This window comes from Leucopleurus acutus (assembly GCF_964270905.1).
Source record: "Leucopleurus acutus genome assembly, chromosome: 5".
NCBI lineage: Eukaryota > Metazoa > Chordata > Mammalia > Artiodactyla > Delphinidae > Leucopleurus > Leucopleurus acutus.
The window spans coordinates 125523562-125541123 of record NC_139147.1 but is presented as its reverse complement, the minus strand read 5'-3'; the positions used below and the strand labels follow the sequence as shown (position 1 = coordinate 125541123).

At 45.4% G+C, this 17562-nt stretch overlaps 1 protein-coding gene across 1 annotated transcript in view; it reads right to left on the bottom strand.

The window, feature by feature from the left end:
• DZIP1L (DAZ interacting zinc finger protein 1 like) overlaps window positions 1-6770 on the bottom strand; it is a gene marked incomplete at its 3' end in the record, with an annotated part of 33375 nt that extends 26605 nt beyond the window's left edge. The window contains exons 1-3 of the mRNA XM_082839331.1: window positions 6255-6770; window positions 3528-3612; window positions 304-425 (exon numbers count right to left, since the gene is read on the bottom strand). Of these exons, the coding sequence (XP_082695457.1) occupies window positions 304-425; window positions 3528-3612; window positions 6255-6755 (708 nt within the window). The 5' untranslated portion in view covers window positions 6756-6770. The remainder of the gene's footprint in view (window positions 1-303; window positions 426-3527; window positions 3613-6254) is intronic.
• Window positions 6771-17562: the final 10792 nt, after the last annotated feature.

Genomic DNA, 17562 nt, shown 5'->3' with positions numbered 1-17562 from the left:
AGTCTTTGTCCTCAAAAAGCTAACATTACATTGTAAGAAGTTAAAATTCAGGTTCAAATGCTCTCCAAAGGCGCTAATGCAAGAAGCTGCAGCTCTCTTTTGGCCATACAGGTCTGACCAAGTAATTGAATTTTCCTTGCCAAACTACCCAAAATGATTTAGCACATCCAGGAAGATGCCATCCTAGCTCTGTCTCCTGCTCTATGAAACAGCCAGAATTTTGGCCCTGTGGGATGAGAGTGCATCATGGGTCTCTCAGCTAGTCCGTGACCAAGCCCCCTGCCGTTTCCTCTCCACGCCCACCTGAAGCTGCCGCTGCCTCTCCGCTGCCCTCTGCGCTTCCAGCTCCCCTTGGGTCCACTTCAGCTTGGCCCACAGCTCTTCCAACACCTCCTCCACTGGCTGCTCCTGCTTCTTCTGCTTTCCTGTGGGGTCCACTCGAAGAGAGGGTGACGGCGTAAGTCAAAGTCAGTGGAATGTATACCGTCACACCTCAGTCTGAGTTCAGCTTTGCCACTTACATTGTACACTGACTTTGGGCAAATGACAGAACCTCCCTGACTCTCTGTTTCTCCACACTGGAAAATGGACATAGTAATAGCACCTAACCCAGAGAGTTATTGTGAGGATGAAATGTGATAATGCAAAGGGCGTAGCGTAGTGCCTGGCAGAACAGCTCAATCCATGTGAACTATTGTTGTCATTTAAAATAACTATTTTGACAGTACTAACACATGGTAATGTGAATGCAAAATCAGCAGAGTAACAGAAGCAGAATGCCAAACAGTGTGTACACACTGATTATCAATACAAAGAACATGTCTATGTATCCTGACAGCAATCAGAGGGGAATTTAAAATAGTGATAATAATTGTAGCTTTAAGTTCACTCTTTTCAGAAATATAGTGTAGTTTAAATGTGTAGTTTTAAATTTCCAGTGAAAAAAAGGCAGCATGCATTATGAAGAAACCTTGAATTACAGAAGAATATTCTAACTAAATCACATAATGATAAACTAAGAGTTAATGAAAAAGACACCAATTGTTCTTGAACATTTGTTACTTTTTTAAAATTTTATTTATTTTTGGCTGTGTGCCAGGGCTTTCTCTAGTTGTGGCAAGCAGGGGCCACTCTTCATCACGCTGCACGGGCCTCTCACTATCGTGGCCTCTCTCGTTGCGGAGCACAGGCTCCAGACGCACGGGCTCAGTAGTTGTGGCTCACGGGCCTAGTTGCTCCGCAGCATGGGGGATCCTCCCAGACCAGGGCTCGAACCCATGTCCCCTGCATTAGCAGGCAGATTCTCAACCACTGCGCCACCAGGAAAGCCCAACATTTGTTACTTTTTAAAGTACATTTACAGACTATTAGATGGTACTGTTACTGAAACTTTAAGCTTTACTTTGAAAAGAAGTATATGGCTTTTCTCAGATGGGACTTTTTAGAAACAAGCAACTTTTAGATGCAGTGTAAATTAATTTGGGTTAATTAAGTGATCTGAGGTGAGTCTGGAATGGGAGGGCTGGGTTATCTGAGAAGCCAGCTGCCTGACTATAAATTAATGAACATTAATGTAGCAAAAGTTGCCTTAAGAACATATTTTTCCTCTCCTTACAGCACTTTACATTAAGGAAATAACAAGGAATATGCACAACGATTTATGTACAAGAATGTTATCATCATGTGACTTACAACAGGAAAATTTTTTAGTAGCCCATATAAATTGAGAAATAATTCAACTGTGAAATATATTATGATCGCCACGTGATGAAATACTATTCAGCCATTAAAAATCATGTTTTCAAAGATGATTTACTGACTTTGGAAAATGTGATATATTCTTAATTGAAAATAAGCAGTGTCAAAACTGCATCCTATATGACTATATTTGTATAAAGAAAAATAATGACTGAGAACATACCAACATTTTAACTGCAGGTGATATTGTCCACAGTTTTTATTTTCTCTTTTCTACCTTTCTGTATTTAAATTTTCTAGATCAAAGGCATATTTTTTCCAATTTCTTTATTGTGATGAAATATACATAACACAAAATTTACCGCCTTAGCCATTCTTTTTTTTTTTTTTTTTTTTTTCGGTACGTGGGCCTCTCACTGTTGTGGCCTCTCCCGTTGCGGAGCACAGGCTCCGGATGCGCAGGCTCAGCAGCCATGGCTCACGGGCCCAGCCGTTCCACGGCACGTGGGATCTTCCCGGACCGGGGCACGAACCCGCGTCCCCTGCATCGGCAGGCGGACTCTCAACCACTGCGCCACCAGGGAAGCCCCCGCCTTAGCCATTCTTAAATGTATAGTTCGGTGGTATTACATACATTCATAATGTTGTGCAACCATCACCACCATCCATCTTCAGAATGCTTTTCATCTCGTAAAACAGAAACTCTAGTCTCACTAAACACTAACTCCCCATTCCCCGTTCCTCTAGCCCCTGGCAACCATCATTCTACTTTCTGTTTCTATGAATTTGACTATTCTAGGTACCTCATTTAAGTAAAATCATATAGTATTTGTCCTTCTGTGACTGGCTTAGCTCACTTAGCATAATACCCTGTTGTAGCATATTGCAGAATTACCTTTCTTTTTAAGGCTGAATAGTATTTCTTTGTATCTATATACCACACATTGCTTATCCACTCATCTGTCAATGGACATTTGGGTTCTTCTACATCTGAGCTACTATGAATATGTGTATAAATACCTCTCCAAAGATATATATCTTTATCAGAAAAAAATATTTAATAAGTAGAAAATCTGTTTTTCTCTAACAGTCTCTAATGCAGAACCAAGAAGAATTAGATATATAATAAATGCATAGTAACTAGGTGAATTGTGCTGTTTTAAAACTCTGTTCTTTGAAAAAGAAATTAAAATAAAGGGAAAAATATTTTATTCAATGGGATTTTTATCTTTAATTTATATTACATTTTATCACATTATATTTTCGTATCTATATTTATTTTACGTTTTAACAGCTATTTCTTATTGAACCTCAAAAAACAGATATAAAGTACGCAAACCTCTTAATGGGAAAAACATACAGCCTTGCTACTCGTTTTAGAATTTGAAACAGTAAAATTACAGTGATTAAGTCATAATAAGCTCATGACATTAAAAAAGTCAAAGAATTGGTCTGACTGCTCATTAAGCCCAGTTAAGCTTATTCATAGTCAGCACCAGAGAACAGCAAATTCCAGAAGGCTGGGAGGTAAGGGCCCTTCAAAGTCACTCTGTCTGACTGCCCCATTCACAGTGAAGGACAGAGGAGGAAACACTGACCGTGGTCACATAACAGAAGGGGACAAAGCTAAGACTGGAACGTACCTGTCTGACTCCCAGCCCTTTTTCTCTAAACACGTGGTCAGAAACCCTCCCCGCCCAATGTGGGATCCCCCCATCCTCAACTGGATGATGAGGTTCTGAGGGCAGCTTGGGTGGTGTACATGCCCCTCATCCACTGAACACACGCCCAGGCCCTTGCACGGTCCCAGGAGGGCCACCTGGACTCACCACCTTCCACCACGCCCGTATGTCTGCGCTGGATGTGGCCCCGGAGAAAGGTGGCGTTCATGAAGGTCTTGTCACACAGGTGGCACTACACAGAGGGAGGTAGTGGGAAGTGCAGGATTAGCTCACCTGAGTCAGCCAGGGATTCTCCCTCTATCAAAACTCTCATTCCTTGGGCCCCTTGGGCTGCTTCATATATAAAGAGTTTGATTTACTGAGTAAGGCAGTGACTGAACCCAAGATATATATACTATATATTTTATCCCCCCCCAATATATATATATATTTTTTTCTTTTTCTGAATTTTAAAACACTACCAGTGCCGTGGAGCTAGGAACAATGATTAGTATCATCCTTTGCTGATACTAAGGAATTTTTGTTGGTTTTTCAGGGCATGATGATGGTATTACGTTTATGTTTAAAAGTGGGATGGGAGTCCCTGCCTTTTAGAGCTACATAGTGAAATATTTACAGATAAACTCATATGACTGATACACTTCAAAATAATACAGGGCTGGGGGAAACTGGGTAGAGGAACAAATGCGACAACATTGGCCATGAGTTGATAACTGTTGGGCTGGAGAGTGTGAAGATGAAGGTTCATTATATTATTCTCTCTACTTTCGTATATGTTTGAAATTTTCCACAATAAAAAGGTTTTTTTCAAAAAACACCAATGTCCAAGTCTCACCCAGAGTTGAGAACCACTGGAGCAAAGGGTAGTAAATATAGCATCTGAAATTCCACTTCACTCTCCTCAAGCATTTCAGACAATGCCAATCCAGCATATCATTTTTTCACTGTAAAACTTCAAAATTCTTCCAACACGGCTTTGCAGGCTGCCATTGCTAGTCAATCAGAGTAAGAGGGCAGATTATTTGCTGTCTTTACACAAAGGCAAATGTGACAGAAATTGCCAATCGTCCCCCAGTACCAGTTTTCCCTTTTACCTTAGCAATAGAAGCCTTGATTTTTAGCTGACCGTGAGGCTAATGAGACTATATGTCACCTCCTCCCTTACAACCAGGTGTGGCCATGTGACTAAATTCTGGCCAATGGCATGTAAACAGAAGCGGTATATGCAACCACTTTTGGGAGGTGTCATTAAAGAAAGAGCCATGATATTCCTCACCCTCCCTCCTCCTGCTGAATGGAATGTGCACCTGAGAGGTGGAACTCAGGCAGCCATCTTGGACCAGGAGGCAGAAGTCACACAATGAGGCTGGAGAGAAACAAATCCAGAACTGGGTCCGCGATTACATGCCACCCCTGGATTGTTTACCTCTAAACTTTGTTCATGAGAGAGAGAAATAAACTTCTATCTGGTTTAAACAATTATAATTTGAGGTTTCCTGTCACCCACAGCCAAACCTAATCCAGATGGATACAGTCTGGGTTGACGGACTCTGCCCACTCCTGAGTTCTAAAGTGACACATGAATTTCTAGTTGTTTGAAGGAATATCAGCTGGGGGGCAGGGAATATGTTACAAGGCATCTTATTCCAAATTATAAGCCCGTCCCCTCAACCCACCCTTCCCTGCTTCCCCTTTTCCACCCCAAGCAGCACACTCACAAACCAGGCACCAGACTAGTCCCTCCACCATGCCAGCTTTGAACCTGGGAAAATGAGATGCTGGCATTGCAGTGGCCCAACTTGCTGCCACACGGACAGAGGGTTTCTGAGAATGGAATCCACACTGACAACTGCCAAGAGCTGCAGAGAGAGAAACTAGGTTCTGGTGCCATCACCTAAGTCCCACCATAACCCTGGATCTTTCAGTTAAATTAACCAATAAATTCCTTATTGGCCTAAGCCAGGTTAGACTGCTGTTTTGTCCTTTACTGCTGGAAAGGTTCTGACCCTTTTCTCGTAATTAACATTATATTAATTATGTCAATTACCATTCAATCCACTAACATCATGCCCTAATGATTCCTTCTGTCCACCCACCCCCAAACTATGAATTTCTATTAAACCTGAACCAGCATGATTTGTGTCTTCATCCTCAGAGCCTGGCAGAGGGTCGGGCCCCCTGACAAGCTACTAAAGGGCAACTGTCCCTGATCCACTCTTTCCATAGAAAGAAACGCAAATGCTCAAATGCCACTCTGGGGAAAGAACTGTCACTTGGCTGACTAATAGAGTCACTTTTCCAGAACAGGCCTGGCTCTACCAGTCCCCTGTCACACACCTCTTACACACACCTTTACACATCACACTCTCTACACACACACACAGCCTTCGTATATACACACTCACGCCCTCCATGAATACACACACCCTTACGCACATACAACCCTTCATTCATTCACACACACACACCATAAATATATCTTCACATGCAAGCATGTTACACACCACACACTCTACATACATACCTACACATACCAGTCACAGATGTACCTTCCAATCACAGACACCATCCATAAACACACATACACACCTTGCATACATTCACACATGCACACGAGACATGAACTCATACACACACCTGCCACACATGTACAATCTCCACACACACACACACACACACACACACACACACACACGCCATAGACTTGATGAGACACCCTGGGGCTCTCTGGCCACCAGCGGCATCTCTGAAATCTGCTCCCAGCCCCAGTGAGAATAGCCACAGCAGCCTCAGGGGCCAGGCAGTGGTGCCGCCGGGGTGGCTGGTGGCCGGGCCCACAGCCCTCCCGGCGGCCCCGCTCGCAGAGATGCTCACCGCATGGTAGCTGTGGGCGCCCGTCTGCAGGAGCAGCTGCTGCAGGGCGCTGATCATCTTGCGCCGCCGGCGGCTCTCCTCCCGCACGCCCCTGAGCTCGTCGGCCTGGCGGCCCAGCTCCTGCTGGCCGCGCTCCTGCTGGCCCAGGCTGGCCTGCAGCCGCGCCTCCAGCTGGGCCACGCTGGTGCTCAGGCAGTCCTGGCAGTGCAGCAGGTACTCAATGCTGAGCTGCGCCAGCCGCAGCACCTTGAGCAGCGCCGGGTCCACGGGCTGCCCGCAGCGGCCGCACACCTCCCGGTCCAGGTTGCAGAAGGTGACGCTGACGATGTTCTCCTGCAGGGTGGCCACATCCAGCTCCCGTGCCACGCGGTCCACGTCCAGGGCGCTAATGCGCCTCCAGTCCATTCTCTCACGGCGAGGTTGGAACTTGAAGGTGGGGAGAGTGTAGGCCACAAAGAGGGGGTCGCTGAGGCCCTGGGCGGTGGTAGCGTGGGACTGCATGGACGGGGGGAGCCCTGGGCTGACCACTGGGGAAGGGTGCCGCCAAGACCACGGCAGCAGGCACAGGAGCTGAGAGAGGGCCTGGAAAATGAGAGGAGGGTTGAAGTTAGGCCTGGTGCGTGTGGCTCCATGTACCGCGCTGGCCAGCAGGAGCCTGTAGTGTGCATGCTGTGCATGACACAGCCAGAGCAAGGGTGTGGGCTTTATGACACACAAATGTGGATTCAGATCCTCAGCCTGCAGCAAGATCCTTTACATCTTTAAGCCTCCGTGTGTACTGGGGATCACAGGGCCTCCTCTTCAGGCTTGCGGTTAGCAATGAGGCAGGCGAAACACCCAGGCCAATGCCTGGCCCATAGCAGGTCCTCAGTGAACCCCCCGCCGTGCCCAAGTCCACTGTAAGAGTGCCTGCCAGAGGGCTTGGTCAGGAGGGAGCTGTCCAATGTATAAGCAGGTCTTTCTGCAACCCTACATTGACCTCAGGATGAAGTCTAATAACTTGCCACGGGAGGCAGAGTCACTTAATGGTGGACATTAAGTGGCTCTCCTTCTGTAATTGCAACATTTAATGGAGGGGTGCGCTACAGTTCCCAGTTTCCCCAGCTGTCAGGTGTGATCAGTATGACTATGTTCTCTCTAGTGGGATGTGAGCGAAATGATGTCCGCCCCTGCCACGGGGTGGCGCTCCAGAGAGCAGCCGTGTCTCTGCACAGAGATTGTGCTCAGTCCACGATGGTCTGTTTCAAACCTCATGGTTTAGAAAACAGCTCCAGTTTGTTGTTAAATGACTCAGATTCTACTCACCACTCTCTTGTTAGACAAAGAAATTGCTCTCTTTGGGGAGTAACCTGACAATAGCAACCGGAATTTAAAATGAACATTCCAGTACTAAGAATTACAATCTGTTCTACAGATAAACTCATACAAGTGTGCAAAGGTGCTTGTACGAAAATTGTCTTTGTAGTATTATTTGTAATAGCAAATTACAAGAAAATTACAAAAAAGCAAAGTACAAAGTACAGTGGAGATATGAATGGTATCTCTATACGATGAAATACTATGCAGCTATTGATAAGAATAAGGCAGTTTTTATGTACTGATTGATACGGAATAATGACTATATATATACATATATATCCATTTCTGTTTAAATAATATATTAATATGACATTTAATAATAATTAGCAAAAATAAAGGAGATATGTATATCTCACATATGTATGTGTATATGTATTATATATACATATATGCATAAATATATATATCTCACATTAGAATGTTTCCTATGAGGCAGGAGGGAAATGGGAATGTGAAATGGGGATAAATAAATGAATAAAATAAATAAATAAAATAGATGGTGCATGGGTAGGAGATGGATAGATAGATAGACAGACAGGTCTTACATAGACCAATGATGATAATGATATATATAACACACATATATGAATGATTCATATATGTTATTCATATATAATCATAATTAAGTAGACTGATTTATTCTTCCTAAATATGGTTCATTATCTATATTTTTTAATAAGCATAGACTATTTCTAGGAAAATAAGCTGTTAGCAATGGTTATACCTGGGAAGTGGGAACGGAGGTTAGAGGACTTTTATTTTCCACTCACCACCTCTCTATACTATTCAGTCCTTTGCGTCATCATCTATTACTTTTATAATTTCTTAAAGAAAAATATACAATTTCCGGCCTTAAAGAACTTAGAATCTGACTGAACAGGAAATACATGTGACCCTATTCAATCAAGTTCTTTTTAGATCATGTGATTTACACTTTCAAGTACAGCAGAAAGTCAGAGAAGAAAAAGGTCATTGACCTCAGGAAGCTGAAAGGCCTTGAAGAAACAGGCAGGCTCGGTTTGCAAAGAGGGGAAGGCCTCCAGGAAAGGCCCCTGAGCGCCCTGAGCCTGTCTTCATCTGGGAAAGGCGGCAGTGGGAGGTGACAAGCCTGCCCCCACCTGCCCTGGGGTACTCTGGGGACTGGAGGAGAGGCAAGGGAAGGGTGCTCGGTAAGAAAACCGGCCGCAGTGCAGGGAGTGCCAGCCTCCAAGCCAGACACACACTCTAAATGCAAACCTACCAACAGGTAGAACTAGCCTCACTTTACAAACAAGGAAACTGATGTCTGGAAAGGTTAAGTGCCTTCCCCAGGTAGGGAGGCCAGAGTTGAAGTACAGCTGGAGGTGCATCTGGCTCCAAAGCTTGTGGACTTTGAACCATCCAACATCGATTCTTGAGGCTATTTGTCCTAAAACTTTGCTTGGATCAGATCATCAAACCTTACCCATCGAACTCATTCATTCATTCACTCACCCCCTCCCCCGCTCCTTTAGAACATGCCTAGCTTGGCCAGGCCCGGTGCCAGGCACTGGGGCCACCAAGATGCATTAATCACACACCTGCCCCCCAGCCCCCTCCTCGGCAGCTTAGCATGGCTCCTTGCTGCCCCAGGACCAAGTGCAAACAAACCCCTCAGCCTGGTCTTCAAGCTGCCACAGGATGCCACGGACCCACCTTTTCCATTTCAGCTCCAATGTTTCCCTTTCTCAGATCCTCCTCCCCAACACATACTCCAGAAACAAAACCATCCAGCCATGAGCATCCTCATCACGGCCATGAGGAGAAGACCAGCACATTCCTCTTAATATGTCACGTTATTTTTTAAAAAGGAGGCAGGTGACATGACACTCACCATGCTCAGCTGCAGGCTCTAACTGTGTCACCGGAGCCTCAGAGACAATCGCCACAACAAGCTGTGCTTTGGAGCAGCAGCACGTTGCCAGGTGGGCTGTGGGCCAGGGTAACAGGACACCTGCTTCCTGTCCTCCCACAGACCAGGAGCTCACCTGAGAACTCGCTGTTTAACTATTTAATATTTAAGCTCTGGCCTCAGATGTCTGCCCACAGTCCCCTCTCTCATAATAAGGCCAAGAATGTTCCACCAGCCACTCTCTCAGCTCTCCTCCCACCTCTTCGAATGCCCCTTCCAGCCTCTTCCTTGAACAAGGAAGAGCCCACTATCCTTGCACCCTTCTTTAAGGCAGGGTGTGCCAGTGCCCCTGTGACAGTCTGCTGGTCACCCATCACCCATCTCTCCCTGCACACTCTCCCTGGGGATGAGCTCACACGTAACCATAGCTTCAGCTACCATAGGCCTGCTATAGGCCAAGCCTCAGCCACTCCCAAATCTCCTTCTCACAGGCCTGTCTCTTGGGACCTTTAGACTTAGCCTTCCAATACTGATTATACGAGAAATTGCAAATCTAAATTCCACCAGGACCACGAAGGTACTATTAAAGGTAGGAAACGTGCCAGGTGTAAGAGAAACCAAATACAAGCTTGATGATAAGTGGCAACTGACTCCCTATCTTAATGTCCGAGATACACGTGGGCAGTGGTTCTCAAAGTGTAGTCACTGACCAGCAGCATCAGCATCAACTGGACACTCGTTAGAAATGCAGATCTCCAGACGAACTGCTTCAGAACCATTGCAGTAGGGAGTGTTGGCATAGGGAGCATTAAGGACTGTGGCAAAATGGGAAGTGCGTGCCCTGCTTACAAGGGGCAGCCACCACTGAGCTTCAGCCATATGGGAAGTGATGTTCTGTGCTCCTCGTGGGCTAATTCCAAATTCACTAAGTAGATATTCAAACAAGTATGGCCAACATGGTGAAGTAGGAAGACCCTAGCTCACCTCCTCCCACAGACACACTAAAATTACAACTATTTACAGACTGGCTATCTATAAGAATGACCTGGAGACTAGCAAAAATGGTTTTCCCCAACTAAAGATATAAAGAAGGAACCACAAGATGGGTAAAAGGAGTGGGGACGCAAATTAGTCAAGACCCACACCCCTCGGCGAGCAACCCACAAACAAGACGATAATTACAACTGCAGAGGTTCTCCCCAAGGAGGGAGGGGTCTGAGCCCCACCTCAGGGCTCCCCAGCCCAGAGGTCCTGCACTGTGAAGATGAGTTCCCAGAACACCTGGCTTTGAAGGCCAGCAAGGCTTGCATATGGGAGAGCTGGCACCAGCCCTGGGCCCCTCTGGCCCCCACAGACAGCTGCCCCAGGACTCAACCCCGATCACCAGGGGGCTGGCAGCCACTACATGAGGCAGGGCCAGCCACACCTACCAGCACCCTCACAGCAGCCAGCCCAGCCACACAGAAGGGCCCACTCAGCCCACATGGCTGGCACCCATGGAGCATATAGCTCTGGGGACCAGAAGGGAGTGTGGTACTAGGCTCCATAGGACGTTTCCTACATGAGGCCACTTCTCCAAGATCTAGAAACAAAACTGACCTACCTAATACACAGAAATAAACACAGAGAATTAGACAAAATGAGGAGACAGAGAAATATGTTTCAAATGAAGGAACAAGACAAAACTCCAAAAGAAACGAGTGGAGATAAGCAATCTACCCAATAAAGAGTTCAAGGTCATGGTCATAAAGATGCTCCACAAACTCAGGTGAAGATGGATGAACACAGTGAGAAGTTCAACAAAGAGTCAGAAAATATAAAGGAGAACCAAACAGATCTGAAGAATACAATAACTGAAAGAAAAACACACTAGAAGGGAATCAACAGTAGATTAGATAATACAGAGGAATGGATCAATGAACTGGAAGACAGAGTAGTGGAAATCACCGAAGGTGAAAACTAAAAAATAATTTTAAAAAATGAGGACCGTTTAAGAGACCTCTTGGACAAGATCAAGTGTACTAACATTCACAATATAGGAGTCCCAGAAGGAGAAGAGAGACAAAGGGGAAGAGAACTTAACTGGAGAAATAATAGCTGAAAAGTTCCCTAATGTGGAAAAGAAAACAGACATCCAGGTCCAGGAAGCACAGAGAGTCCCAGACAAGATGAACCCAAAGAGTTCCATACCAAGACACATTATAATTAAAAATGGCAAAAACTCAAGATAACGAGAGAATCTTAAATGCAGCAAGAGAAAAGCAACTAGTTGTGTACAGGGAACTCCCCTAAAACTATGACCTGACTTTTCAGCAGAACTTTGCAGGCCAGAAGGGAGTGGCACAACATGAAAAGATGCTCAACATCACTCATCATCAGGGAAATGCAAATCAAAACCACAGGGAGATACCACCTCACACCTGTCAGAATGGCTATTATCAAAAAGACAAGAAATAACAAGTGTTGGAGGATGTGGAGAAAAGTGAGCCCTCATGCACTGTTGGTGGGATTGTAAATTAGTAACAGCTTTATGGAAAACGGTATGGAGGGTCCTCAAAAAATTACACATAGAACTACCATACAATCCAGAAATCCCACTTCTGGGTATTTTTCTGAAGAAAACAAAAGCACTAATTCAAAAACATAAATGCAGCTCTATGTTCATTGCAGCATTACTTACAATAGCCAACATATGGAAGCAACCTAAGTGTCCATCAACAGATGAATGGATAAAGAAGATATAGATAGATAGATAGATAATTACTCAGCCATAAAAAGGAATGAAATCTTGCCATTTGCGACAACATCGATGGACATGGAGGGTATTATGCTAGGTGAAATAAATCAGAGAAAGACAAATACTGTATGATCACTTACATGTGGAATCTAAGAGACAAAACAAATGAACAAACATAACAAAACAGAAACAGACTCATAGATACAGAGAACAAACTGGTGAGTGCCAAAGGTGAGGGGGCAGAGGGATGAGTGCAATAGGTGAGAGAGATTAAGAGGTACAAACTTTTAGTTATCAAATAAGTCACTGGGATGTCATGTACAGCATAAGGAATGTAGTCAATAATATTGTAATAACTCTGTATGGTGACAGACGGTAACTAGACTTATTGTGGAGATCATTCTGTAATGTATAAAAATATTGAATCACTATTTTATATACCTGAAACTAATATAATATTGTAAGTCAAATATAATTCAATAAAAAATAAGATAGTCAAAGACCTCTATGAACTGCTTCCAAACTACCTTTCTAGCTGCATCTCCCACCTACCATTTACTTGCTGTCCATACTTTCCTATCTATGGGCTATTTATTCATAGGCACTGTTTTTAAATGCTTTGTAAAGAATAACTCATGTAATCTTCACAACAACCCTTCAAGGAGGTACTATTATTATCTAAGCCACAAAGAAGTGAAGAAGCTTGCCCCAGGTGCAGGAAGCAGGATCCATCCCACGCAGCCTGGTTACAGAGTTGCACTCTGAGCCACTATGCCATGCTGCCTCTTGGGATAGATGGCCCTCCGCCACTTCCTTCTGCTTCTCGTGCAGGGGAACTCATGCTCAAGGCCTTGCTCAGACATGAATGCCACCATAAATACCTCCCAGGCCCATAGGCAGAATCCCTGGCCTCTCCCCTGGGCTCCCAGAGCACAGAGCGTACACTCCTTTGGTCGCCCTCACCACACTCTGGTCTGTGCTGGGTGGATGTGCAACATTCATTCACCCATCCCACCAACAAATGGCTCCTGAGCCCCTACTAAGTGCCAGGCACCATGACTGGCCCTTGGGACGGATGGTGACCCAGGCAACGGTCCCTGCCATTGTTTTTGTTTGTTTGCTTGTTTTTGGCTGCGTTGGGTCTTCGTTGCTGCATGCAGGCTTTCTCTAGCTGCAGCAAGCGGGGTCTACCCTTCGTTGCGGTGCACAGGCTTCTCGTTGCGGTGGCTTCTCTTGTTGCGGAGCACAGGCTCTAGGTGCATGGGCTTCATTAGTTGTGGCGCACGGCTCAGTAGTTGTGGCTTGCGGGCTCTAGAGCACAGGCTCAGTAGTTGTGGCGCACGGGCTTAGCTGCTCCGCGGCATGGGGGATCTTCCCAAACCAGGGCTCGAACCCATGTCCCCTGCATTGGCAGGCAGATGCTTATGCACTGCGCCACCAGGGACGTCCCCCCTGCCATTGTTAATAAAAATCGTGAACACTTCTGGAACTGTGCGCTTCACACACAGTTATAAGACTTTGCATGAATTATCCCATTTGATTCCCACAACAACCCAGTGGACAGATGAAGAAATTTCAAGGTGAATACAGAGGGCAGATGACTTTCCCACAATCACACAACTAGTTAAGTGTTGGGGTCTGGCTCCAGATTTTGTTCTCCAGAAAGTCAGAAAAATACACTGAATTACCCCCCCAGAGCATTAAGTGCCAGGGAAGGAGCTAGGACAGGGAGCCCCAAGGAGGGGCCATACAGGACATTTCTGTGTCCTTTCTGCCCCCCACCCCTGTCCCACCACATCCCCAGCTGTGAGCTCCACAGGGGCTGAGACCATGGCTTATTCACATCTGTTGGATTCCAGCCCTTAGCATATTACCCGCAGCCCAGATTGCTATTGATCTGAATGGAACTGTCAAAATCTTAGAATACCTGCTTCAAGATTCTATATTCTCCGGGTCTTGGGGAACTGAGGCTATGGACCAACAAGAATTAGGATAAAGCATAAGAATGGACTTAGGGGCACTTAAGTTGTGCTCCTTGGAGAGAAACGCCATTTAGACTTAGTGAAATGCTTGATGTGCTGACCATCTGTGTCCACAGCCTAATCCTCCAGGCCGCTCATGAAAGCTTAGAGGGCAGGAGCCCTCGTGGGTGGGCACAGGCTCATCAGTGAGTAAGTGTCCCACACTGACTGTCAAGAGGTGGCAGCAGTGCTCTAGCTGGCTTCCTGAGCAGCCCATAAACCCTCATGTTTACACTCTGAGCACAGTCTGTAAATACCCAAGGCGGCAGCCCCACTCCCAGTTATACAGAATTCTGAATCAGGGATCTGAGTTCCTGAGTTTTTACTAAATCCCAAAAGTACCACCCATTTTTGTCACTAGAACCCCAAGAGTCCAATTCTCAGAAGTCCTAGGGTTCTGACATCAAATGGTGAGCAGAACTGTGGGAATTTTTTTTTAATTGGAGTAAAATTGCTTTACAATGTTGTGTTAGTTTCTGCTGTACAATGAAGTGAATCAGCTATATGTATACCTATATCCCCTCCCTCTTGGACCTCCCTCCCACCCACCCCCCATCCCACCCATCTAGGTCATCACAGAGCACCGAGTTGAGTTCCCTGTGCTATACAGCAGGTTCCCACTAGCTATCTATTTTACACATGGTAGTGCATTTATGTCAAACCTAATCTCCCAATTCGTCTCACCCTCCCCTTTCCCCACCGTGTCCACGTGTCCATTCTCTACGTCTACATCTCTATTCCTGCCCTACAAATAGGTTCATCTGTACCATCTTTCTAGATTCCATATATATGCGTTAATATACGATATTTGTTTTTCTCTTTCTGGCTCACTTCACTCTGTATGACAGACTCTAGGTCCATCCACATCTCTACAGATGACCCAATTTCATTCCTTTTTATGGCTGAGTAATATTCCATTGTAATCGTACATATGTACCACATCTCCTTTATCCATCCATCTATCGTTGGACATTTAGGTTGTTTCTATGTCCTGGCTATTGTCAATAGTGCTGCAATGAACAATGGGATACACTCTCTGACAAAAACCACAGTAAGATCTTTTTTGACCCATCTCCTAGAGTAATGAAAATAATGGGAACTAATTAAACTTAAAACTTAAAAAATAATGGGACTTAATTAAACTTAAAATAGCAAAGGAAATCATAAACAAGATGAAAAGACAACCCTCAGAATAGTAGAAAATATTTGCAAATGAAGCAACGGACAAAGGATTAATCTCCAAAATATACAAACAAAGCTCATGGGGCTCAATATCAAAAAAACAAACAACCCAATTAAAAAATAAGTGTAAGGGCTTCCCTGGTGGCGCAGTGGTTGAGAGTCCGCCTGCCGATGCAGGGGACGCGGGTTCGTGCCCCGGTCTGGGAGGATCCCATGTGCCGCGGAGCGGCTGGGCCCGTGAGCCATGGCCGCTGGGCCTGCGCGTCCGGAGCCTGTGCTCCGCGATGGGAGAGGCCACAACAGTGAGAGGCCCGCGTACCGCAAAAAAAAAAAAAAATAAGTGTAGGACCCAAATAGGCATTTCACCAAAGAAGACATACAGATGGCCAAGAGGCACATGAAAAGATGCTCAACATCACTAATTATTAGAGAAATGCAAATCAAAACTACAATGAGGTATCACCTCACACCGGTCAGAATGGCCATCATCAAAAAATCTACAAACAATAAATGCTGAAGAGGGTGTGGAGGGTTCCCTTTTGGAACCCTTTTGCACTGTTCGTGGGAATGTAAATTGATACAGCCACTATGGAGAACAGTATGAGGTTCCTTAAAAAACTAAAAATGGAGCTACCATATGACCCAGCAATCCCACTGCTGGGCACATACCCTGAACTGTGGGAATTGAAGTTGATGAGGATGATAGCAGCTATAATTTATTAAGTATCCGTGCACCAGGCACTGTGCCAGCCTTTAATATTCCTATTTCTAGCCATCATACAACCTTGTATGTAGCTATGATTTGCCTCATCTGATAGATGTAGAAACTGAGGCTCAGAGAAGCTAAGGGCCCTGCCCCAAGTCCTTCAGTTACTAAGTAAGGAAGCCAAGCTCCAAATCAAGTTCTGACTCCAAAACTTCTAATTATGCCAAACTACCTCCCAATGATGATGATGATACATAAATCCCTTCCCATTTTGTAAATTACAATACCTGAGATTTCTTGACCAAACTGTAAGGACTGAAAGAGTTTACAGCAAATCACAACAGGGTCTATGCTGGAGACCCTAAAGTCTCCCTGTATCCTGGCAGAACTTAGCCAAATACAACTCAGCTCCACAGCTTGGGTCCTGGTTGGGATGGGCAGAAGACAAAGCCAAATGAGAATGCTGCTGGTTACCTGGAAACTACACATCCCAGAGGGCAGGCACGCCGTACTTTCTGCAGACTGAATTATCAGCAGACTTCTTTTCCCACATCTGGGAATAGAAACACAAGGCAAAAATGACTCACTGTGGGACTTCCCTGGCAGACCAGTGGTTAAGACTCTGTGCTTCCACTGCAGGGGGCGCAGGTTCAATCCCTGATTGGGGAACTAAGATCCCACAAGCAGTTAAATAAATAAATAAAATGACTCGCCGTCATTAGGAAATCTAGAAGTATTAACCATCTCTAGACGTTTTGATGGGTCCCAGGAACTTCCCAATCTTAGACCATTGTCATGAATTAGTGGGACCCAAAAGAATATTTACGCTAGCATTCCAAACTCACTTCATTATTGAAGAGACAGTTTCTACCTGGGGCAATCCCACGGCCAAGAAAACAAGCCTGTCTACCACCTAGCTTTGCACACTCCCAGTGACGGGATGCTCACTACCTCACAAGGCAGCCATTCCACAGTGAAACAACTCCTGGAAACTTTACAATTCTTCTGAAACCTGCCCACCTATAATCTGTCAAAGAGAACATCCACAAAAATGACCAAAGAGCTGATTTTTTTAAACAAAATTCTGGCTGATTTTTTTAACATAAATTAACAGATAGACTACACCACCACCGCTGCCACCTTGCTGTCTGTTCTGCTTCCTCAAGAATGCTGCCAAGCTACAAGGAGCACTTGGAGCAGCCAAGCTTCCAAGGCAGCTGCCAGGCGATCATTTACAAGCCTGCCCTGACTCCCAGCTAACTTCAGCGGTGCCGTCCCAGGAGCTCAGGCGTGTCATTAGTGCTAAGTGTTCTGGCTGCCAAGGAAACCCTCGCACAGTTTGCACACAGGCCGTGCACACACCATAGGCAAGGGAGCGCTAGAGACCCCAACGGAGACAAGAGTGACCCAGGAGCTCTCCTGAAGCACTACCA